The sequence below is a fragment of the Leuciscus leuciscus genome, assembly GCF_965113295.1.
Source record: "Leuciscus leuciscus genome assembly, chromosome: 1".
In the NCBI taxonomy this organism is placed as follows: domain Eukaryota; kingdom Metazoa; phylum Chordata; class Actinopteri; order Cypriniformes; family Leuciscidae; genus Leuciscus; species Leuciscus leuciscus.
The window spans coordinates 31,790,871-31,815,320 of NC_138725.1; the positions used below are offsets into that span (position 1 = coordinate 31,790,871).

The 24,450-nt window shown below is 44.5% G+C and overlaps 1 protein-coding gene and 1 long non-coding RNA gene across 2 annotated transcripts; one reads left to right on the plus strand and one right to left on the minus strand.

The window, feature by feature from the left end:
* Nucleotides 1–5,991: 5,991 nt before the first annotated feature.
* Nucleotides 5,992–14,539, plus strand: LOC309478340. The gene is made up of 3 exons (XR_014198938.1): nt 5,992–6,144; nt 6,324–6,437; nt 14,218–14,539. It is a non-coding gene; the product is annotated as an uncharacterized lncRNA (long non-coding RNA).
* A 7,900-nt stretch (nt 14,540–22,439) lies between these two features.
* Nucleotides 22,440–24,427, minus strand: LOC309474621 (uncharacterized protein; the record flags this gene model as incomplete). The annotated part of the gene is made up of 3 exons (XM_082137168.1): nt 24,307–24,427; nt 23,052–24,152; nt 22,440–22,485 (listed from the first exon to the last, which is right to left on the minus strand). The coding sequence occupies exons 2-3, from the start codon at nt 24,131–24,133 to the stop codon at nt 22,440–22,442; spliced, it is 1,128 nt and encodes a 375-aa protein (XP_081993294.1). The 5' UTR covers nt 24,134–24,152; nt 24,307–24,427.
* Between the last annotated feature and the right edge of the window lie 23 nt (nt 24,428–24,450).

The following is a 24,450-nucleotide window of genomic DNA, read 5'->3' on the forward strand; positions in this document are numbered from 1 at the left end:
TCTGGTTACCTGAACGTGTCACCACTGCATCTGCATAATTCTTCACGTAATTCAACGTAATTCTTCCATAGTGTGGCAGAACAGAATCCGGTAGCCACTTGATTATTTTTTTTATTCCACTGTTGACCAATTAGAAGAGGCTGATCATTTGTGACGAACTATTTAAAGAGGGGAATTGTTTCGTCGAGCATGGCGGAAGTGAACTAGTGATGTGAGAAGTCTTGTTGCAACGGAGATGTGTGCTGCCTGTTAGAGGAAGGTGTGAGAAGTTGCGTGCTTCAGTGCGAGAAATGAGTCTGCTTGGGAGAGAAAGAGTGAAGGAAGCGTGCAGTGTCCAGGAGGTGTGGCTTATGCTTACCTGGGTTTGGATGCCATGTCGGTGTGAACGAGTGTGCAGCTGTGAAGCGGCGGCGGAGGCTTTCTATTTCGGCTGCCGGTAGAGGTGTGTGCCGTGGATTATTCCACATCGACTGTTTTCCTGGACTGTGCTGCAAACGAAGCTCCTGTTACTTACCTGATACTCCAAACGAAGACCAGCGGCACCGGGTACAAGCTTGACGCACCCCCACACACACACGCAATCCATCGTACTCTTTCTTGGTTGCTTGAGAGCATATAAAAAAATGTGTGAAAGTAAAACTGAGTTGTAAAGTCCATAAGTTGATGGGTTTGCTCCGACAGTTCTTCTCTTTACCAATTTTTTTTTTTTTTTGGAGGAGTGTATAAGATTGATTGTGACTGTCTGTGTTAGTAAGTTCAGAAATTGACTAGAGATTGCCAGTGGCGAAATGCCATTGCTGCCTCCTTATTTAAATCATGGTTTTGTAGCTTTGTTTTTTTTTTCCTTCTTCATTCGTTGTTTGTGTTTTGTTTTTCCCTTTTTGTCTTGATTTCCATTGAGGTGTTTTACTGTCTTAACCTGTGATGATTGAATATGAGTGTCATGTTTTGCCGTGTTGGGTATCTCATTGTGCTGACTGTCTAAAATAAATTTGCAATGAATTGATTGGTTTCCTACAAGTTTAATTTGATTCTCCTTTCTTTCAAGTCCTTCATATGTAGCTGGTGGTTTATAATAAGATATCCGGAATTTACTTATTGCCAGGATTAAATGCCTGGCTGGCGTTTATACACATCTGATGTACTCATAACCACACCTTAAGTGATGTGTGATCCAAAAATCACAATGTCTGTCAGCAGTGACTTGAAAACCAAGCATTACATAGAATGAGGTCATATTATAGCTTTGCGTGACAAGTAGACATACTTTAAATTCGTTACTCACGGATAACAGATCCTCCACGCTCTGCTGCAGCACTTTTCCTTTCCTTTCCTTTTTGGCTGCAGTGTTGCCAGATCAGGTCGACAACGATTTCCAGCCCAAAAGCGCTCAAAAAGCCCGCCTAAATCATTCACTGCCAAAAGAATGCAATATAATTGTACTGTCATGGCAACCCAGGTGTAGAAGTACCATTTACCTCCTTAAAAAAGAACTAATGATGACAAAATAAAATTATAAAAATGAATCAATTCTCCTGCCAGGAGAACAATACAAGAAGAAAACGGATCGAAATTAGCAAATGACATAAAATGTTTCTACTATTGAAACTATTAAAGTAGCCTATGTCAAATATTTTCAAAAGACAGTCAAAAAATTAACAGACTTTAAACCTCGCACACACATTAAAAGCTGTCATTTCGTGTTCAGAAAATTAACAACAATAATAATGACGCACTAACCTTTATGTTGCACTTTAACTTCAAACAGAACTAGTAGGCCGTGAGACAGGGGGTTGATCGGTACCATTTTGAGGGATTAAACCACATGGTGATTTTTGTGTAGGTATATGACCCTGTATTTGAAAAATGTGTGATAGCATTAGATTCAAAGTAGGTTTTGGTTACGGAGGACGATTTTCAAACATATGTCAAGTAAAAGGATAAACGAAATTTGACTTGGTGGCATTTTATGATAATGTCTGTCTAATGCCAGAGATTTGCCACATTGTTGCTTTATTAATGAGGTATTGAGGAAACAGAGTTTCACTAAGCCTGAAACAGCATAAAACATTTGATTATCACACCTCCAGAAAAGTACTTGCACAAAATTCTCAAGTAGAATTCTGTGAAAAAGTCCAAATCAGAAAAAGCATGGGATCAAAACACAAAACAAAACAGCCATATCACCATAAACTGTTGTTCAATAGAACGATATTCAACTCAAAGTTTCTCAGCGCCCCAGAGGCCTAGAAAGGTGGTTGACACATCATTTTAAAGCCCCGACACTGCCTCTTCAAATGCAAAAAACACAAGTCTCTATCACATCTGGTTCCAGAAAAATACAACCATTCACCTAATCGATCTGGTAGAGCTCTTTTTTTTTTTTAAGAATACACAGCAAATTATAATGATGGACAGGTGATTTCCTACTCAATTTCTGAAAAGCCACTGAATTTTGGTTCTGTTATTGATGGTCTTCAAGATCCTACACTCTGCAAAAGAAGAGAACAACCGTTTGGATTATAGAAGCATTTTTCTCTCTTGTAGTCACTGAACACCTTACCTTGAGATAGGATGATATAAGTGTTGATTTCTCATGAAAGCTACCATGGATCGGATGCTATCACACATTTCCCAACACTAGAGATGTGTACCTTCATGAAAATCAAAAAGAAATGTAATCCCTCAAAATGGTACTGGTAGCCCAAATTTGGGGTCCCGTCTCATGGCCTATAGTACGTCTTTCTTGAAGTAGGGTATATGGAGCTAAAGGCGCACTGGAATCACTCAAATTATTGACTATATTTTGAGACAAGTCTTGTTAATGATTTTCAGTTTTGTTCAAGGTTATTAAAGGAACAGTTTTTCAATAACGGAATAATTTATAAAGGTATGGAATTTGGGGTAAAAGGCACAATAATTAACATGATAATAAACATCTGGTTGACTTTTCCATTTGTTGAAATGACATGGTTAGATTCAGATGGTAAATACCATATTAAGTTTGGTGTCAACTTTAGAGATAATCACCATATTTATAATGAAACATAAAAAAATAAAATAAAATAAAAAGTAGTAATTTAATAGTAATAATAAAAAAATAAAAAAATAAAAAAACACAAAAAAACTAGGCCTAGTGCTTTTTAACATTAACGCAATGCTGTGAACATGTTTAGCTAAAAAGACTGCCATTCCAGTTTAGCATTTATTGTTGTTTCTGCAGTTAAATTCTGGCTATACTTTCGTTACTTTAATAATTTCTTTATTTCTATTTTATTCCCCTGCACTTTAGGCATTTTGCACACATTTGCTCTGCAAATGTGACTTGTGTCAGTCCGACTCATTTCATTTTGTATTTGTCAAGAAACAGAGGGATCCAGAGACAAAAGCAGGTACCGTCTTTTAATGAGAAAATTAGGCAACGCTGCTCAGGCTGATAAACAGAAATTATCTTCACAAAAAGTAACCAAGGGGTACTTCGCTGCTCTTTCTACATGCAGTAATAGATGATATCAGCCGTAGATCCGGGCGGCTCTTGAGCAGCGTGGTCTGGACAACTGGTGAGATGGGGAGCCCTCTGCTACACTCCACGGAGGCAACTGTATACAGCACAGAAGTGGTAAAACACAGCAGCAGATAACTGTGGCTCAATAGACTAGACAGGACTAGACAGGACATAGCTTCTGAGAAGTAACGGTAGCAGTCTTCAACGTGCATCAAGGTCAAACAATAATCCGACAACACAGACACGAAAGAGAGAGCTAGATATAGCGTGGACAAAAGAGAAAGATAGAGAACAGGTGTTATGATGAGATGTGAATGAGAGCCAGCTGATGGTAATGAAAGGAAGAGATAATGGGTGTGTGCGTAAGAGTGTAAGAAAAGAGAAGGTAGGGCATAATACAACCAGCAGAGGGAGGCAAAGGAAAGAAAAAGAGAAAGAAAGAACCAGAATCATGACAGTATTTTTTATTTATTAGAAAGGTATATTTCTGTTGTAATTTAATTCTGTAAATTAATTGTTGATTATTTTTCGGTGCATCGATGTTGCGCTGTACTTACAGCTTGCTCGCACAGGTAGCCCATTGAATTTGATTTGCATGTGAAATGTCAGTCGGGGACACCCTAAACAGCATCATTTTGTGAGGCCTTGCAAACCTGTAATACTAGTGGGGAAGTTTTCTGCAATATTCATTCATGTAAGCTAAAATAGGGCATTCTACATCAATCTACTGCAATATTTCCTCTCTGTCAGTAGAACATGTGGTTAACAACCAGTCATGCTTAAAAAAAAAAAAAAAAAAAAAAAAAAAAAAAAACCTGTCATATAATTTTTAAAAATACCTTGATATAAATTTGTGGCCATACCGCCCAGCACTATATAGGCCTAATAAAAAAATCATATTGATGTGTTACTACTGTAGGCTAAAGCTTTATCAAATTATTATGGGATCTCATTATAGTTTCAGAATCTTTACTTTTTTTTAAATAGTTTTGTTTTTGTATTTTTAAAATTAACATTTTAATTACAGTATATTTATCAAACAAAAAAATAATTATTTTCTTTATCAAAATAAACTGAAAATAGTGCTACAAACTTTGCTAAAGTGATTGTTTTGTGATTAACTTAGACATTATTAAAAACAAATTATTTTAGCTAAAGTATTTATCAATACGTATCAATACTGTGTGTCTTTTGCCTAATGCTGGTTTTACTCCGTGTGTCTGTGGGTAAGGCTCACCTTGCCACCTCAGACATATATTTATAAGATTTTTAAACAAAATAAACCATTTTATGGTTTATTTGCACACAAAATCTGTTGCTCTGTCAATGTTCAATACAAAGTTTTTTCTCTGCAATAATACACTATGGGAATAGTGAAAAGCTAATTTTTCGTGCACCTTTAGCCCCGTTGTACCCTATACTACACATTATAGAACATAAAACAGAAAATATCTCAGTCAAAACACATTAATCAATGATTCAAACCTTTTTCAGCAGCTGTCGGTGCCGAGAAGAGTGCAGTCTGGACGGTGTATAGTCGCAGATGTCCTCAGGCCGATGGACAGGATCGAGTCGACCCATTTTCGATGTCAATTAAATAGTTCACAACTGCGCTCTCGTATTTCGGCCTTCGAGTCATCTCCCACTGGTGTAATCCACGTTTTGGGAATAGGATCACTCTTTACTGTAGATACAACTTACTGTATATTTGTGCCACTTTGGCATAGTGATCACTTGAATATATACAGCTAAAAGTTTCACGCTAAAAGCTGTCAGTAAGTAAATGATCACGTCTGCCTGCTGATTGCTGATTGGCTAAAAGTGCTTGCTCGTCAACGACGTCAACACACGTAATGGTGAATGATTTTATGAAGTACATGTGCAATTTATAAAATCAAGAAGTTTTTAGAGGTTTTGTCCACCCGCCCAAACCAATTTTCACCCGCACAATCAAATTCAAAAACCCGCAACTGGCTGGCGAGGCGCCCAACTGGTAGTTGTGACGTAACGAAATAAGAGCTCACCAATCACAACGCTTTTTTAATAAATTATGTAAATAGCTTTTATGTCATTGTATCTCAAATTAATGTTAAATATCTAAAATGAATATAGTATTATTATATTGTATTATGTATTATATAATAATATTTTAATATTAATAACTGGTGCAACAGTAGGCTACCTAAATTATATTACTCTATGTCTGATGATAGATATGAAACATAACAACGTAATTTGCAGAGATGTACTTTGCTCATAAAATAGAAATTCGTGCTTTAAGATTATTTGGATTTGACAATATTTCCCTCCATGTAAAAAAATATACATTAGTAATATTATATTAATATGTATCATACTCACTCCATAATATAAATAGTTGAATTATTTGAGACTTTTTTTTTGCGCTTCACACTCTATGTTCACACTCCAGTCCAGTGGGAGGCGGAAATGCGCATTTCCATTAGTTTTTCCAGCCAACATTAAACACCAGCAGAAGAAGAAACATCCTGCAGACTGGTGTTCAGATGAAAAAGCTGGATGTTTATCGAGTTATCTTCATTAAATGACACTGAAACATTGTTTCAATATTTTCACATGTTAACAGCATCAGTGAACTTGAAGTATTAATCGACGGAGCGGTAAGAGAGACACCTGAATTATTGACTTGCGGAAAAACCTGTCGCCAACTCATAATAACAACGGGAATAATAATAATAACAACAACAATAATAACGAGCAGCTTATTGAATATGTTTTAGATGTTACAGTAGTACAGATGATTTACACCGTGAGTTTTAGCAATACTGTTGCATTTCAGTTGGAGAGAGTTCAGCGTCTGAATGAATGAAGAGAGTTTGATCATCAGATCTTCATTGAACACAAACTATCAGAGCTGATAATGTTCACAGACATGGACTATGAGCTGGGGCCTGTACCATGAAGCCGGTTTAGGTGGCTAGCCAGCTATGTTTCAGTTTAGTTTCCACCAACCCTGGGTTTTAGGTACTATGAAAGTAGCTCGGCTTTAATCGGTGTTCGTTGCCATGGTATCTTACGCTGCACGGCTAACCTGCTCCGGGGCAGGTTATGTTCTGGATTCAAGATCTCAGACTGAAGTTTGACCAATCAGCTGAGAGCAAAGAAAGATATAGGTGACGTAACTTATTCCCAGTGTCTGTTGCAATGACTTCACCTTTTCTTCCAAATCCTGTGACATCTCAGCGCAAATTGTTTGACGAGCACTTCGTAGAGAAAGAGTTTTTAGCCAGACAAAATCCCCTTGCCTTTCCTGATAGTTACTTGTATGAAAGATACAGATTTTCAGCGGAAGGAATGTCTTATCTTTGCGAACTTCTTGAGCCGCACATAAAGAATTTAACACGTCGAATTGATGCACTTACTGTACCGCAAATATTGCATTGCGTTTTTTTTTTTTTTGTTGCAAGTGGTACATTCCTGCACGGTGGGTGACGCACAGAAGCTATAGGGGAAAACGTACTCGGTTACTAACGTAACCTCGGTTCTCTCTAGAGAGGAAACGAGTACTGCGTAATATCTTACGCTAGGGGAAATCTCTTTTCCGTGAGATACTGAAGCCAAAAAATTATCCTTAATTTTGAAATAATGTAAAACGCGTTGCGGCAGCATGCAGACATAGGCGAGACAGCTCGCGCGCCTATTGGCTGCCCTGCGGCAACTGCAGCAGCCTATCGATAAGGCCCTATCGTGACGTCATCACCAATGGGGGCGCTTCGCGCCCCATACGTCACGTCCCGCCGAAACGGGCGTGGCCTGGGGCTATAAATATAGCATCGAAAGGCTAGCTTACCGGTTTTTCATCGCCGGAGCGAACCGGAGCGTGCGCAGGCACGGCAAGATACGCAGTACTCGTTTCCTCTCTAGAGAGAACCGAGGTTACGTTAGTAACCGAGTACGTTCTCTTACGAGAGGTACTCTCGTACTGCGTAATATCTTACGCTAGGGGAAACAGTGTAAAACGCCGTGCATGCTATGATCCAGCACCAAAGTCCCAAGGGCAAGTGCCCGGGCTCATGTAGTACATGATCATAAGTGACTCACAGAGAGCCCAGGAAGAGTGGCTAGAATAGCATCATTCCTGTAATGCAGCATCCTATAAGAACAGTTATAGTGATGGTATTTACTCAGTCAGGGCGACCCCGGCCTGGACTGATGAATATAGTGGGTCTTACACATTGCCCATAGAGCTGCGCGATCTAAACGAGCGTTGCTCGCGCTATTTCGGTATTCTGGGCCGGACGTACTCGGGGCAGACAGTACCGATTTTTAGACTGAAAGCAGCTTAGCTTGCAGAGCGGGAACCTCTAGGTTATAAAACCTTATAAATGTAGACGGGGAGGCCCAGCCTGCCGCCATACAGATATCTTGCAAGGCAATCCCACTAGACCAAGCCCACGACGAGGCCACGCCTCTCGTGGAGTGCGCTCTGACACCTAATGGGCACTGCAAGCCCTTGGAGGTGTAAGCCAGCGATATAGCATCGACTATCCATCTGGATAGGCTCTGTTTCGAAACGGCGAGTCCCTTAGAACGTCCGTAGAGTGAAACAAAGAGCTGCTCCGTCTGTCTGAAAACAGACGTGCGGGACACATAAGCCCTTAGCGCCCTGACTGGACAAAGGAAGCTGGCGTCCTTCTCCTCGTTAGAGACCGGCAGGGCAGACAGGGAAATTACCTGGGCCCTGAACGGCGTATTGAGGGATTTAGGGACGTACCCGTGCCTTGGTTTGAGTATGACTTTCGAGTCATTTGGCCCAAACTCCATACACGTCGCGCTCACTGAGAGCGCTTGTAAGTCCCCTATGCGCTTCACTGAAGCGAGAGCCAGAAGAAACACCGTTTTGAAAGACAAGTGTTTGATATCTACTGACTGGATAGGCTCAAATGGGGCACCCTTCATGGCCTCCAAGACCGTAGAAAGGTCCCATATGGGGACTGAGGGAGGTCTGGGAGGATTTAACCTCTTAGCTCCTCTAAGGAACCGAATGACCAGATCGTTCCTTCCTAGTGACTGACCAAGCGTTGGTTTGGAAAACGCTGCTATAGCCGCCACATAGACTTTGAGCGTGGATGGGGCTCTGCCTTCGTCCAGTAGCTCTTGTAGGAAGGAGAGAACCTCCGTCACTCCACAGTCCAGGGGTGAAAAGCCGCGTGCTGTGCACCAGCTGGAGAACACTGACCATTTTGAGGAATAGAGCCGTCTCGTAGAGGGAGCTCTAGCCTGCATGATCGTGTTTAACACTCCCTCTGGGATATCAGAGGGTACCCGTTGATGGCCCACGCATGTAGGGACCAAAGCTCCGGGCGAGGATGCCAGATCGAGCCCCTGGCTTGAGAGAGGAGGTCCCTCCTCACTGGTATTGGCCATGGGGCAGTGCTCGTCAGCTGCATAAGAACTGGGAACCAAGCCTGGTTCTTCCAGAACGGAGCAACCAGTAACACTGAGCATCTGCTTTCCCTGATCCGCTCTAATACCTGAGGTAGGAGTGTGATGGGGGGAAAGGCATAGAGCGGGCGGCGGGGCCAGACGTGGGCCAGCGCATCCCTGCTCTTTGAGAAAAATTCCGGGCAGTGAGCGTTTTCTTGAGACGCAAACAGGTCTATCTTTGCTCTGCCGAATGTCTGCCACAGCAGTTGGACTGTCTGCGGATGCAGTGACCATTCTCCTGCTGGAACATTGTTCCTGGACAGTCTGTCTGGTCCCACATTCAGGTGGCCAGGCACATGCGCTGCTCTGAGCGAGCGCAAATTGTGCTGAGCCCATACCAGGAGGCGTTTCGCTAACCTGTATAGGTTTCGGGATGTGATGCCTCCCTGGCGATTTATGTAGGCTACCACTGACATGTTGTCCGAGCGGACCAAGACGTGGTGTCCTGCTATTTGGGGACGAAAGCGCCTCAGCGCGTTGTCGACTGCCATCATTTCCAGGCAGTTTATGTGCAGAAGCTTTTCCCGTTCTGACCACTGGCCGAAAAACGGTCTGCCCTCGAGCAGTGCTCCCCCTCCCGAGGTGGAGGCGTCCGTGGACACCACCTTCACACTCGAGGAAGTCCCCAGGCTTACACCTGACTGGTACCAGTCGGTCGCTCTCCAGGGTATCAGTGCTGAGACGCATTCCTGATCGACCTTGAGACGAAAGAGACCTGAAGTCCATGCTCGACGCGGTACTCGCGCTTGTAGCCAGAACTGCAGTGGGCGCATGCGAAGCAGACCCAGCTGGAGAACTGTGGATGCTGCTGCCATGAGACCGAGCATCCTTTGAAACTTCCTTAGCGGGACTATAGTGCCGCGGCGGAAGGTTTCTGTCATGCGCTGAATAGTCAATCTGCGCTGTAGCGATATTTGAGCTGTGATTGACAGCGAGTCCAGTTCTGTGCCCAGAAAAGATATTCTCTGACTGGGAGACAGTGAACTTTTCACCCAGTTGACTTTGAGACCCAGATTCTCGAGATGTTCGAGTAAAATGGTTCTGTGTTCTATGAGCTCCGTATGTGACTGAGCTAGAACCAGCCAATCGTCCAAGTAGTTCAAAACTCGCATTCCCCGAAGTTTCAGGGGAGCGAGGGCTGCGTCCATGCACTTCGTGAATGTACGGGGTGCTAGGGACAGGCCAAACGGTAGGACTGTGTATTGATAAGCCTGGCCCTCGAAGGCGAATCTCAAAAATCGCCTGTGACGTGACGCTATTTGTATTTGGAAATACGCGTCTTTCAGATCTATTGACACAAACCAGTCCCCGTGGCGAATTTGCGCGAGGATTTTCTTGGTTGTGAGCATTCTGAACCGGCGTTTTGAAAGCGCTACGTTCAGTTGTCTTAGATCTAGAATGGGTCTGAGACCCCCGTCCTTTTTCGGAACCAGAAAATATCTGCTGTATAGCCCCCCTTCGCTCTGAGCTTGAGATAAAGGCTCTATTGCCCCTTTGTTCAACAGTTTCGCAATTTCGGTACGAAGTACACTTGCTACTTCCTTTTCTACCGTGGTTTCGACTCGCACCGCACAACGGCGGGGACGTCGAGCGAACTGTAGCGAATAGCCTCTTTTTATAATGTTCAGCACCCATTCTGATACACCGGGAAGCTTTGCCCACGCATGTGCGTGCATAGCTAAGGGTTGAATGAGATCGGAGCTCTGGTCGTGACATAGTGGCGACCGGGGAGCTTCGGTATGCTGTATTATAGACACCGCATTTGCAGCGCTCGAGGCGGGGAGTGTTTTGATCACAGCGGGCGGTTCGCCCGCGCTCGGCTCTCTCACGGCAGGTAGCTGAGAGACGGCGAGCGTGGGGGAAACCGAGGGATTCGTCATGTCTGTGAGTGAATGTGGGCGCAGGACAGCGGGCACATTTGCACTGAAAACACCATCGACCTGAGTCGGTTGTATGTGTGTTGGTTTCGTTTTTACAGAAACCGAGAGACATGCAGCGTGTAGTGTTTGTGGGCACTGGGACGTGGGCACGTTCACTACATTCTGTGCGCAATCAACATGAGTCGATTTTATGTGCGCGAGCCCTGTGGAGCGGGCTGTGTCTGTGTGTAGGAATGGGCACTGGGCAGTGGGCATTTTTACTACACTCATAACACCGTCGGCCGTGGCCGGAATACCAGAAAATACGCTCTTTACAGGATTTATCTGGGTCGCCGTGAAAACGGCGTTTGTGTACAGGCAAGCGGGTAATGTAACCGACTTGTTTACTGCAGAGTACACTGGAACAGTCGCATGTAATGGAACTGGACGAGCGGGAAGTTTTGGTGGAAACCCGGCCGCAGCGGGGCTTGAACACCGTCGTTTTCCTAAGCTGGCTAGGAAGACTTTGAGGCCTCGGGCTTCATCTCAACCTTCGGCCGAGTCCCACGCTGTGGGGGGCGGCGGCCGGCAGAGCGAGAGCGTGGTCTCTGGTCCCGGGCCTGTCGACGCTGTGAAGCGGCGGCGGGGGGCGGTGGCTGCGAGCTGCGAGCAGACGGCTGTTTAGAGCGGCCTGATGCGGAGCTAGAGCGCTTTGGCAAAAAGTGCTTCATGGCCTGCGACGTCTTTTGTACCTCAGCGAATCTGTCCGCGAAATCTTTGACGGACGATCCAAAGAGGCCAGTAGCAGAAACGGGGGCGTCGAGGAACACAGAGCGCTCCGAGTCCGGCATTTCTGAAAGCGTCAGCCAGAGGTGTCTCTCAGCAACGGTGAGAGAGGCCATGTTCCGCCCTATGGCCTGTGCAGCGGATTTCGTAGCGCGGAGAGCGAGGTCCGTAGCGCTCCTTAAATCCGCCACATTGACTGCTTCCGTGCCTTCCTCGTCCAGCTTTCGGAGAAGGTTAGCTTGGAAGATCTGGAGAGTGGCCATAGTGTGTAGCGCTGATGCAGCCTGCCCAGCGGCGGTGTAAGCGCGACTGTGCAGGGTGGAAGTAGCGCGGCAGGCTTTTGAAGGTAGCGCCGTCTTAGTCCGCCGTCCAGCAGAGGGCGGGCAAAGATGGGCTGCTACTGCCTCCTCCACTAGAGGGAGAGCGAGGTATCCTCTGTCTTTGGCACCGTCCACCACGGAGAATGCCGCCGAAGCAGAGGAACTTAGCCTGGCTGAAAAAGGGGCGCTCCAAGACTTTGCCAGTTCTTCATGAAGCTCAGGAAGAAACGGGGCGGGTCTTGAGGGCGTGGAAACGCGGTCCCCTTGCAGAAAACAGCCGTCCAGACGGTTGCGTGTAGGCTCGGCGGGCGCGGACCACTCGAGGCCGAGGCTCTCTGTGGCCTGTGTGAGCAGACGCATCAGCTCAGCTTCAATGCTGGCCCGTTTTCCTGACGACTCGCGGGCAGAAGAAGGGGCGAGGTCCACAGAGCTCGCCCAATCCTCGCTGTCCGAAGCCAGGATAGAGCAGTTGTCCTCCTCGAAAACTGCCGCTTCTTCCTTGTCATCTCCGGCGGAAGCGGCGGCCAGCGGCGGCCACTGTCCGGGAGTGAGAGACTCGAGAGAAGCAGACGGCGAAGCTGGCAGGCGCACCGGCGAGCTTTTCTCGGTGGGAGGCTCAGGGATCCGCTGAGCACGGCGCTTTTTACGGCGCGGCGTCGAAGCGGGAGGTGCAGGCTCGTGGAAAGTTGCCATGCGAGTCCTCAGAGTCGCCATAGGCATAAGCTCGCAGTGAGGGCATCCGCCGTCAGCGAGCGCTAGAGCCGCATGTCCTTCACCCAGGCAGGAAACGCAGATGACATGGCGGTCCCCGTCGCTGAGTGGGGCTCGGCACGAGCCACAGGATGGACGAGACATCTTGAAAAAGACGCTCTGCTCTTTTAGAGAAGGAGTGTGAGTCGCGGCGGCGAACACACACAATGCAATAAAAGGATATAACGCCGGATAGCGTAGCAGGAACGGTGGTTGAAGGCGGCGCGGCCAGCGACTCCAGGTACCGAACTCGTCCCGCTGAAATGCTGTTTCCACGGCGCGGCTTCTTCTCTCTGGATCCAGCGATGCGTAAGGTCCGCTGAAGAGATGAAAAATCGGTAAGCTAGCCTTTCGATGCTATATTTATAGCCCCAGGCCACGCCCGTTTCGGCGGGACGTGACGTATGGGGCGCGAAGCGCCCCCATTGGTGATGACGTCACGATAGGGCCTTATCGATAGGCTGCTGCAGTTGCCGCAGGGCAGCCAATAGGCGCGCGAGCTGTCTCGCCTATGTCTGCATGCTGCCGCAACGCGTTTTACATTATTTCAAAATTAAGGATAATTTTTTGGCTTCAGTATCTCGCGGAAAAGAGATTTCCCCTAGCGTAAGATATTACGCAGTACGAGAGTACCTCTCGTAAGAGAACACGGTTTGTCGAACCATTCGTAAGGTGGTCCTCGCTCTGCAGGAGTACATGAATAGTTTCATTAATAGTGTTCCCCGGACATTTATCGGCCATGTCCATAAAAGAGGGCTTTTATAAAATTGCCGGTAAGATATATTGATAGGGTGACATCACATGAACACATTTTATTTTATTTTTTTCAAAAAGCAAATTGCACAAATGTACTATACAATATAATACATGTTAAGAATTATTTTAAATCTTTATTATTATTCTGTTAATCTTATGATAGGATTCCCTAGCTTTCTTAGTAGTACAAATACGTTCTATATTTATGTAAAATTATGTATGTATGTGTAGCCTATGTGTAATATAGCCTATAGCCTATTTTTATAATATATAAAAAATGTGCATGTATCATTTTTTATATATTATAAAAATAGGCTATAGGCTATATTACACATAGGCTACACATACAGTACATACATAATTTTACATAAATATAGAACGTATTTGTTTAACTTACACATTAACAATCAGCAATCTTTCTCCAACAGTCTTCTCTTGCTTTGGCAGCAGAGACCGTATTGTTTCGAGCTTGAAATACATATTTAAATTAATCGTAATTCTGAATGATTATCTCTTGCTCCTCTGCAGGAAAATAATATTCGCTCACGCTCTACCCGCGATTGGTTGTTCAGTGTCGACGTCACTCTTTTATGTGCACGCGCGCGTGGAGTAATCATAGCTTAAGGATCAAAGCCTGAGTTGACAGAGAAAGTTAATGAGCTGCATCATGGTACCAATAAAGCCTGATTGCATCGGTTTGGTTTTGTCAACTCAAAACTAATCCTGTAACCTCGAGTTTGTTCAGCTACCTTCATGGTACAGGCCCCTGGAGGAGGACAAACTGTGAGTATCAGGGACGGCATTCATTAAATAACCTTGATCTCATTAATATTAAGTTATATGATGTCACATCCTGTGAGGTTTCTACAAGAGAATAGAGATATTTCTGTAAGTCACACTCATAAATGTCATTGCATTGCATGTTATCAAATAGTATGTGATTGCAATTGAAAGAAAGAAGAGGAAGGACTTTACAAGCAGAGCCTTTGACAATAAGATGAATCAACAGATCTAGTGTATGAATGAAGACAGGGAGTATTTCTCACACACGTGTGTGATGTTGTTGTGTCTGTGTCCAGTGGGATTCCTACAGTTCCTGGAACAGTGACTCTGAAGAAAGACTCACAGAACTAGAGGTGGGCGATACTCCAAATTTCGGTATCGATCCGATACCAAGTAAATACAGGGCCAGTATCGCCGATATCGATACCAATACCAATACCAATACTTTTTCGTTTTAAAAGCATGCACTTGAACTTATGCACTTTCCTGTGCTAGAGCAGTGTGTCATGATTTATGAGGTGAATGCATCATTAATATGCTAAATCTGAATACGTTTTCATGACTACTAAATATTTTGTGATTTGTGCTCTCAACTCGCCTGTAATTATTAGTCAGTGACTTTTACAAAACTACCCTAATTATAGTAAAAGTACTATTGTACACTAGCCTACTGTTTAAAAGTTTGGGGTCTGTAAGATTTTTTATTCTCTTCTGCATTTATTTGATCAAAAATACAGTAAAAACTGTAATATTACAATTTAACATAGGCTATCTGTTTTCTATGTCATACTAAACTGTAATTTATTCAAGTGATCAAAGCTGAATTTTCAGCATCATTACTCCAGTCATGATGATAATTCATTTTAATATGCTGATTTACAGCTCAGGAAACATTTCTTATTATTATCAATGTTGAAAACAGTTTCATATTTTTTGTGGAAACCATGATGCAGAATTATTTGATGAACAAAGTTGAAAGAACAGCATTTATGAAGTAGTTTTTTTTTTAACAGTGAAAAACTCTTGACTGTCACTTTTGATCAATTGAATGCATTGATCCTTGTTGAATAAAAATATTAATTTCATTAAAAAAATCTTACTGACGTCAACATTTTGAACCATTATATACACTTTTGCTTTGTTTATAAAAAAAAAAAATACCCGATTGTTTCTCTGTCATCTAAGCAAGGCTTTGTTTCCCAAACGCACTGGTCCTGTGAGCTCAGCGAAGCACCAGCATCGAACGCTCTGTGATTGATTGGTTTCGTCTTGTATCCAGATGACTAGGAGAAAAAGTTCTAGCCTACACAATTATCCGCTAACATTCGCTTATTTTTCCACTTAGAAGCTTATTTTACGCACTGAATTGCGTGCTAAATTAATAAAAATTACTGGTAAAAAAACACACACATTTGGATCGATATTTTTATGTGAGGATCGATCCTTTTCGATACCACGTCAGTATCGATATATCGATACTCAAGGATCGATCTGCCCACCTCTACACAGAACCTGATTGGGATCAGTATTGGGGGCGGCGCTCAGTTCTGCCCGTGTCTCTACATCGTACAGGTCATATATATTACATATACATTAATTACATGTCACACATCCACTCTCACGTCCTCTGACTGTGGGAATGTTCTGTATATGATGAGTATATGCATGTGTTTTTGGAGATACTCGATCAAATGCACGAAGGCCTCGTCTAAATAATGTCCTTTGCATCTGTTTTTTTTTTTTGTCAAAGGGCAATGGAAAGCTTCATTATTTTTAGGGCTGGGTATCGACACAAATTATATGATTCGGTTCGATATTGATTCATTTGGATATATATCAGGTACAGGAAAATAATGTTTCACAAACTAATGCTGTAAACTTCACAGGGAACTCTATACATTACTTAAATATAAAAGGTTAAAATTAACAACTGATATATACAAACATTTAAATTGCAAATTATAATAAGTTAAATATAATCATAAACAAATACATAACAGTGGCTGTCATAAACACTTGTTTTTTTTATGATGGATGTATTCAAATATATATAAAGTCCCATTGGCAGTGACTGTTTTAAATCAGATTCTCAATTAGGTTTGTTATTGTGAATATGCACATATTGTATCAATTTAACTGAATCATGTATTTATTATGCATGTATTATGTGTTTTATTACGTGGTGTGTAATGTGGTTGTATGTTGTTGAAGCCAGTGTCAAAGATGAATTTCTGACCAGTAAATCTGAACAGACAATAAAGATAAACATAAACATAAAGAACAGCTAAAGAAAAATATAATGAATATGTAATGCATCAAAATGCTGCTCTCTTTAGTTATTTGTCTATAACTGTTGAGTTTATGGTCATTGAATGGCTTTCCTGAGGTAAATGCATCACAAGTTATTGATGTCTTAGCACGGTTGAAACGGATTGAGCGAATACGTGTCAGGATTCATTTCAGTAAGTTGTTCTGTATCTTTCAGCATTTCTTCTGATGTTTATTTGGTGCTGTAACTAGTAAAGAAGAAGAGAGGGATCTGAGTCACACCATGTTAAAGAGACACTAAAACACATTTTGTGATGAAACTGACAGAATTTGATCAAAAGTATCAAAGCACAAACCTTGTTGTGATTATTGGATGGCAGGAGGTACAAATAACATGTAATAAAGTTTTATTCACGCATCAGCTGAAAACAGCACAGACTAAAAGATTAATTCTTTAGTTGAGAATCAACTTGAGATTAAAGAATCTATATCAGTTCATCAAAATGAGAATCGAGAAGTCGATATTTTCAACCCAGCTCTACTTCATTTATATATTAAAATCACTTTTTCTGGGGAGGACGGCCACCCTCCTTTGTGCCTTTAATGAATTTGCAGGTGTGGCGTATGAATTATGATGTTGTGTGTGTGTGTGTGTGTGTGTGTGTGTGTGTGTGTGTGTGTGTGTGTGTGTGTGTGTGTGTGTGTGTGTGTGTGTGTGTGTTCAGGTGTTTGAAAACCACTCTGGGGTGCGTTTCCCGTACAACTATATAGCTCGCTGCTTAACTACCATAGTACGATGCATCGTTGGAGAAATCAACTAGCTAGTCACGACTGTTTCCCGAAACTGTATGTCGCAAAGTATTGTTCAACCACGTTTGTTTATGACGTCTTGCACGTGGTGGACTAATAACTTATTTTAATTAATCTGTTTGAGATCGAATTAACGCTAGATTTTGTCATATAAGTTACAGACATGGCATCTGAAGACCATTTCTAATTTTTCTCAGTTATTTTGCTTTATTACCAGACTCAATATTTGGCTCGTTCTTACAGCACGTTCGCACATGCGCAGTCTTCAAAAACGGTGCTTTAAATCTCTTGACAAACTAAAAGACGTAAATTACATTTGTATGTATTCTAAATAAATAACACAGGTTGTACTGAATGTCAGCTTGCTTATTTTGCTAAAGATAAGGATTTATTCAGTCTAAATCTCATGTAAACTAGAAACTATTCTTCTAACCACAGCTCGAGAGCTGTCGTTCCAACCACACAACTTTGCGATGCTGTTTGCGAACGTTCGTTGGAACGATGGTTTCGGGAAACACCAAATCATTGAACTATGCTGATAACGACGGAACTTGCGACCATAGTTGGCTATAGGGGTGGTTAATCTGTCTGATTTCCCGATTCGATTCGATTACGATTATTGAAGTCCCGATTCGATTACAGTCGATTTTCGATTATTAACGATTCTCGATTAGCGATTATTGATTTTCCATTTCACAACAGTAAACGAAAATACACTACAAAGTGATTGCAGTATTAAAAAAAAAAAGCTGCTGAATTACTTAACTCTTTTATTGAGTAACAACAACTCGAAGCACTTTCTGTGTCGTGTAGTTATAACTTCAGAATTATTTGTATGTAGCTTATGTTCTGTAGAACACAGAAATGAATACATCACATTGTGTTGTGACTCATCAAGTTGAACTAAACAATAACAAATAAATGAAAGGCTTATTTCCTTTAGGAAGTAGATCAGAACCAACATACTGTAGAAATTGGACAATTTTCTTCTAGAAAGACAAGGTGTTCAGGTGGAGGAAGACTGCAGGTTGCAGTCAAAACATGTCAAGGTAAAGAAAAAGTTTTTTCTCCACCTGAACACCTTGTCTTTCTAGAAGAAAATTGTCCAATTTAATCATTAAGAAGACAAAATGAACATTTTTGAACAACTTACTGTAGCTTCAGCTTATATACTGTACTGTAGAACACAGTGACAAAATGCAACACACTAACTTGTGAGTAATCAAGTTGTACTAAAGATTCATAGCTCTGGAATGACCAGATTCTTATGGAGGAAGACCAGCTGGTCCACATGTTGTGGCGTGAGTGTGCTCCGTTGTGCTGACACGATGTCTCCCGCAGTGGAGAACACTCTCTCTGCAGCAACGCTCGTACCTGGGATACATAAATATCGTTTGGCGAGCTTAGCTAGGAGAGGATACACATGATGGTTGGTGCTCCACCACTCAAGGGGGTCATCGGTGAGAGGAAGTGAAGGGGCCTCCAGATACATGCGAACCTCTTCCTCAGCCCTGGTGTGTGCCGACTTGGGCTCTGCTGTGGTGACTGCAACATTAAATGTTTGGCCCAGCAGTGCAGTCAGAGAAGATGGTCTTGAGGTAGAGGACGTGGAAGGGCCATCTTCATCCAGCTTCAGGGCTTTGTCGCAAACCTTCTGAACTGCATCATCCTCCTCACCGTCATCATGCCCCTCAGCCATGTCATCACCTTCCCCCTCAGGGACCTCAGCCTCTTGCCTCATCACCTAACACAGGGAAGCAGTGAAATAAGACACAAAGCATACAAAGCACACAACTGATACAAAGCATTCTATTAATCAGATCATTAATTAATCATTCTCTTAAAAAAGTTGAATTATTAATATCAAAAGAGAGAATACCTTGAGGGATGATGCAGACTCTGTAGTCACTCTGCTGTATGTCTCCACTTTTTCATCCTCTGAAAGGAATGGGAGAGCTTTAAAGCGAGGATCCAGGCAAGATGCTGTATGGAGTGTGTGCCTCTCTTTTGTAGATGTGTATCTCTTCCTCAAATCTTCCCGGATGGCATGCTTGATTTCCCGGGTCATCGGATCATCCTCTGGTGCAGGGGTGAAGTCGGCCAGGAGCTGTGTGTGTAGTGGGGCGATGATTGAGAGAGTAGGCATGCTTTCCTCAGACATTGTGGTGGTGGCCAATTTCATGGGCTTGAGGGTCTTCACAAGGTGTTCAGCACCGGACACGTCTCCCTCACTCGTGTGAAGATGTCATGCGCACCTTTCCTCACCTGTAAGGATGATGGGAATTGAGAACAGGAAAAGTTAAAATAAAGGAATTAACACTGTATGCTATAAGAGTTCTCCATTTACGCCAACACAACGACTCACAGTCATTTAGACTATGTCTCAAACACATGCACCAGTGCCTCCTCAAGGCTGTCGTGTCAAATTGACAAACAAAACTAAAGACATTTTTCCCACATTTTCATTTTACATTATTTTTTTATTTATTTTTTTAGTTAGTTTTGTGTGTACACAATATCATATTTTTATAATATTTTTATTCTAAAGTCTAGTTTTTTTTAGTTTTTTTTATTAACTAAAATATTTTTCACACCTTGGCTTGCTACTAGGTCTGATTAAATCTTAAATCCCATACTTACTTGAGGGGAGAGGAGCGCAGCGCAGATGGCAGGCTGCTGTTCAAGGAACCGATCAACCATGTCAAAGCCACTATTCCACCTTGTTGGAGCATCTGTCTTCAGTTTGTGTTTAGGCAGTTCTGGTAAAATTAAAAAAGAAGAAGAAAATCTAATTACTAGTAGCCTATATAAGGAATTATATTTTTAAATAGCCTACTGGTAATTTAGAAACTAATAAAAAGCTTGCTTTGAATGCAACCGTTAAAATAGATTCACTTCTATTACAAAGGTAAATATTTTATTTTTTAAATTAATTTTAAGCCTTTTGCTTACCGAGTAGGGCCTGCTTTTGTTCCAGCACATGACTGGCTGTGGTGCTGCGGTGGAAGAAGGCGGTGATCCGTCTGACTCGACCCAACAGTCGGGCTACAGCGGGCAACTTCAGTGCTCGTTGGCAGGCGAGGTTTAGGGTGTGAGCGTAACAACGGACATGTAGAAAGTTGCCAAGCTCTGCAGCCACGTTCATATTTGAAGCGTTGTCGGTGACGAGAACCAGGTCGTGTGTCTCTATCCCCCACTCGTCCGCCACAGCTTTGAGAAACTCGCACATATTAGCGCCCGTGTGGCTATCATCCATAGCTCTCATCTGAAGCACGTATGAAATTAGCTTCCACTCACTGTTGACATGATGAGCTGTAACGGTCACATATGAGATGGTGGCTCTGGAGGTCCAGGCATCACAAGTTATTGCTACCCTGGGAGCAGACTTGAGGGACACTTGCACTAAAAACTTTGTCTCCTTGTAAAGAATAGGAATCGACTTGTGTGTAAAAAAGCTCCGGGATGGTATCACATACCTTGGCTCCATACTGTGGACCATGTAGCGGAAGCCTTGGTTTTCAACCACACTGTATGGCCTCATATCTTTAGCTATAAAATAAGATATCGACATTGTGATTTTCTTAGCTCTCTCCGAGCCCGGGGCCAATTTTGTCATATCGTGGAGAGTGCGCTGATTCGGTGGGATGACGGGCTTCAGGCGGTCGTCTTTAACCCACCCTGCCTCCTCTGGATGAAAGCGGGAAATGTGGGCCCTCAAGTTGCTCGTATTGCCACAGTACTTCAGTTTAGTGTGGCAATGTCGACAGACGGCATGCGTTCTATCAACATGTTTAGAGCTCCTGCCATGAAAACCAAAATGAATCCACACGCTTGCGTTGAGCCCAGATGGAGCTGGGTGGATCGGTTGGTTGCTCGTTCCTGGTTCTTCCATTTTACACACCTGCTCTCACTCGCTCTGGCTGCCGTTACACGCGCTTGCTAACTGGAACTGGGCGCGTTCGTGACGTTCAAACTTTTTTTTTTTTTTTATAAAAAATAGATTTTTGAAAATTGAATAATCGATTCATACTCGTCCATAACATACTCGCGATTAATCAATAATCGATTTTTTTCACCACCCCTAGTTGGCTAACGATGCTTTCGGGAAACGCACCCCTGGACGGGACTCTGGCCGCAGGAGACGAGATCACTGGAGTCAACGGCAGGCCGGTGAAAGGCAAGACTAAAGTGGAGGTGGCCAAGATGATCCAGACAGTGCAGGTGCGTTTAGAAACAACTATATTCACAGCACACATGGTTTTAAAGAAGCTTTATGCAAAATCATAGTGTTATTGCTTATGTTTCAACATCATATTGAGCCATTTAGAAATGGACAATAATAAAGTTTACGTTTGGAGACGATATAAACCATCAATCAGATGAGATTTGCTCACTAACATCTATAGCACTTGAGCAAAACTGCTCTTATTTGATGATTTGATTATTAACAGCTTGAATTAATTAGTTGGTATCAGTTCAAGCATTCTGTTTATTTCCCTGTTTTCTCATCATGCAGTTAAAATATCCTGTAATGTATGTTACCTGTAACCTCCAGTACTGTCAGTTTGATTAACTGAAACATGTCATTTCCAAAGTGAAAGATTAATAAAGTATAATGTTTAACACTATTGTTAAAGCTGCAGTCTGCAGTTTTTCAGCAATTGCAGTTATTCGCGAAATTATCAACTTTACGTGGGTTGTGCCTCGGCACGGCACAGCGCGGATGAATCCAATGTATTGAGGATAATGTGCGGCTGTCAGTCACCGCACCGGTGTGGATACTGTCATTCACAATCACAGATTCTACTTTTTGGAAGTATGACCAACATACGAATTTTCACTGGAAAATGTCATCTGAACAAGTAATTAACATCCACTTTTGTTCTGACTAAGGGGAAAAAATCATTGCAGTAAATCGCGCTGATTAAATCTAACGATCGATTATCAAATCACGTCAAAATTATACTTTGTTCTCAAATTGTAATTGTCACGGGAAACTAAGAAAACAAGGAAAACTCAAGTGCAGAGGAAAGGGATTTTTAATAAACAAAAGAACAACGTAAAACAAACACCCACGAGGGGGAAAACATTACAAAATACCAAACAACAACTTCAAAAGTGAACATACCAAACGGGTCACAGGGAAACGGGAGACATGTACAAGACAACGATCCGACACAGACTGCAAACACAAAGGAACTTATAAAAGGGACAAATCAGGCAGGTAATGAGGAACAACAGGTGGGGCAAATGAAACCAATAATAAGATAACAAGGAGGGTGGGGTCAAAACAATGACAGGAACACAAACACCACATGTGCTACACAAGACAGGACAGGCATGTGACATTACCCCCTCCTAAAGGAGCGGCTACCAGACGCTCCACCAGGGACGGGAGGGACAGACCAGGGCGGGACGGGAAGGACAGACCAGGGCGGGACGGGAAGGACAGACCAGGGCGGGACAGGGGGAACAGGAAAGACAGACCAGGGTGGGACGGGAGGGACAGACCAAGGTGGGACAGGGGAAACAGAAAAGACAGACCGGGGTGGGGCAGGGAAAATGGACAGTTCTGGAGGCCAGGGCGGAACAGAGAGTCCATCAGGCGGCCAGGGCGGAGCAGACTCTCCCTCGGGCGGCCAGGGCGGAGCAGACTCTCCCTCGGGCGGCCAGGGCGGAGCAGACTCTTCCCCTCGGGCGGCCAGGGCGGAGCAGACTCCCCCTCGGGCGGGCCAGGGCGGAGCAGACTCCCCCTCGGGCGGCCAGGGCGGAGCAGACTCCCCCTCGGGCGGCCAGGGCGGAGCAGACTCCCCCTCGGGCGGCCAGGGCGGAGCAGACTCCCCCTCGGGCGGCCAGGGCGGAGAAGACCCCTCGGGCGGCCAGGGCGGAGAAGACCCCTCGGGCGGCCAGGGCGGAGAAGACCCCTCGGGCGGCCAGGGCGGAGAAGACCCCTCGGGCGGCCAGGGCGGAGAAGACCCCTCGGGCGGCCACGGCGGAGACGACTCCACCGGCTCAGGAACTGGAACAGACTCCACCGGCTCAGGAACTGGAACAGACTCCACCGGCTCAGGCACTGGAACTGGCACCAACGGCTCAGGCACTGGAACTGGCACCAACGGCTCAGGCACTGGAACTGGCACCAACGGCTCAGGCACTGGAACTGGCACCTCCGGCTCAGGCACTGGCACCAACGGCTCAGGCACTGGAACTGGCACCTCCGGCTCAGGCACTGGAACTGGCACCACCGGCTCAGGCACTGGAACAGACTCCACCGGCTCAGGCACTGGAACTGGCACCACCGGCTCAGGCACTGGAACTGAAACTGGCACCACCGGCTCAGGAACAGACACCACCGGCTCAGGAGCAGACACCACCGGCTCAGGAATAGATATCACCGGCTCAAGAGCAGACACCACCGGCTCAGACACCACCGGTTCAGGAACAGATACCACCGGCTGAGGCACTGGAACTGGCACCACCGGCTCAGGCACTGGAACTGGAACTGGCACCACCGGCTCGGGCACTGGAACTGGCACCACCGGCTCAGGAACAGACACCACCGGTCCAAGTGTGTGCGTAGCCCACACACACCACATGGCTGTGGCCATAATGGCCAGTGTCGCGGTCACTGAGGGCTCAGGAACAGACGCCTCCGGCTCCGGCTCAGGAACAGACACTGGCTCCGGCTCAGGAACAGACACTGGCTCCGGCTCAGGAACAGACACTGGCTCCGGCTCAAGCTCAGGAACAGACACAGGCTCGACGGCGGCCATCTTGTCCGAAGACACAGGCTCGGCAGGCGTGACGTGAACAGGTTCGGCGGCGGCCATCTTGTCCGAAGACACAGGCCTCGGCAGACGTGACGGGAACACTCTCGGTGGCGGCCATCTTGTCCGAAGACACAGGCTCGGCAGACGTGACGGGAACACTCTCGGCGGCGGCCATCTTGTCCGAAGACACAGGCTCGGCAGGCGTGACGTGAACAGTCTCTGGCTGGGCAGACGTGACGTGAACAGTCTCTGGCTGGGCAGACGTGACGCATCGCTGAGGTGGTGCAGGCAGTGCGAGCAGGATCACTGGAACAGGGACCACCGGAACAGGGACCACCGGAACGGGGACCACCGGAACAGGGACCACCGGAACAGGG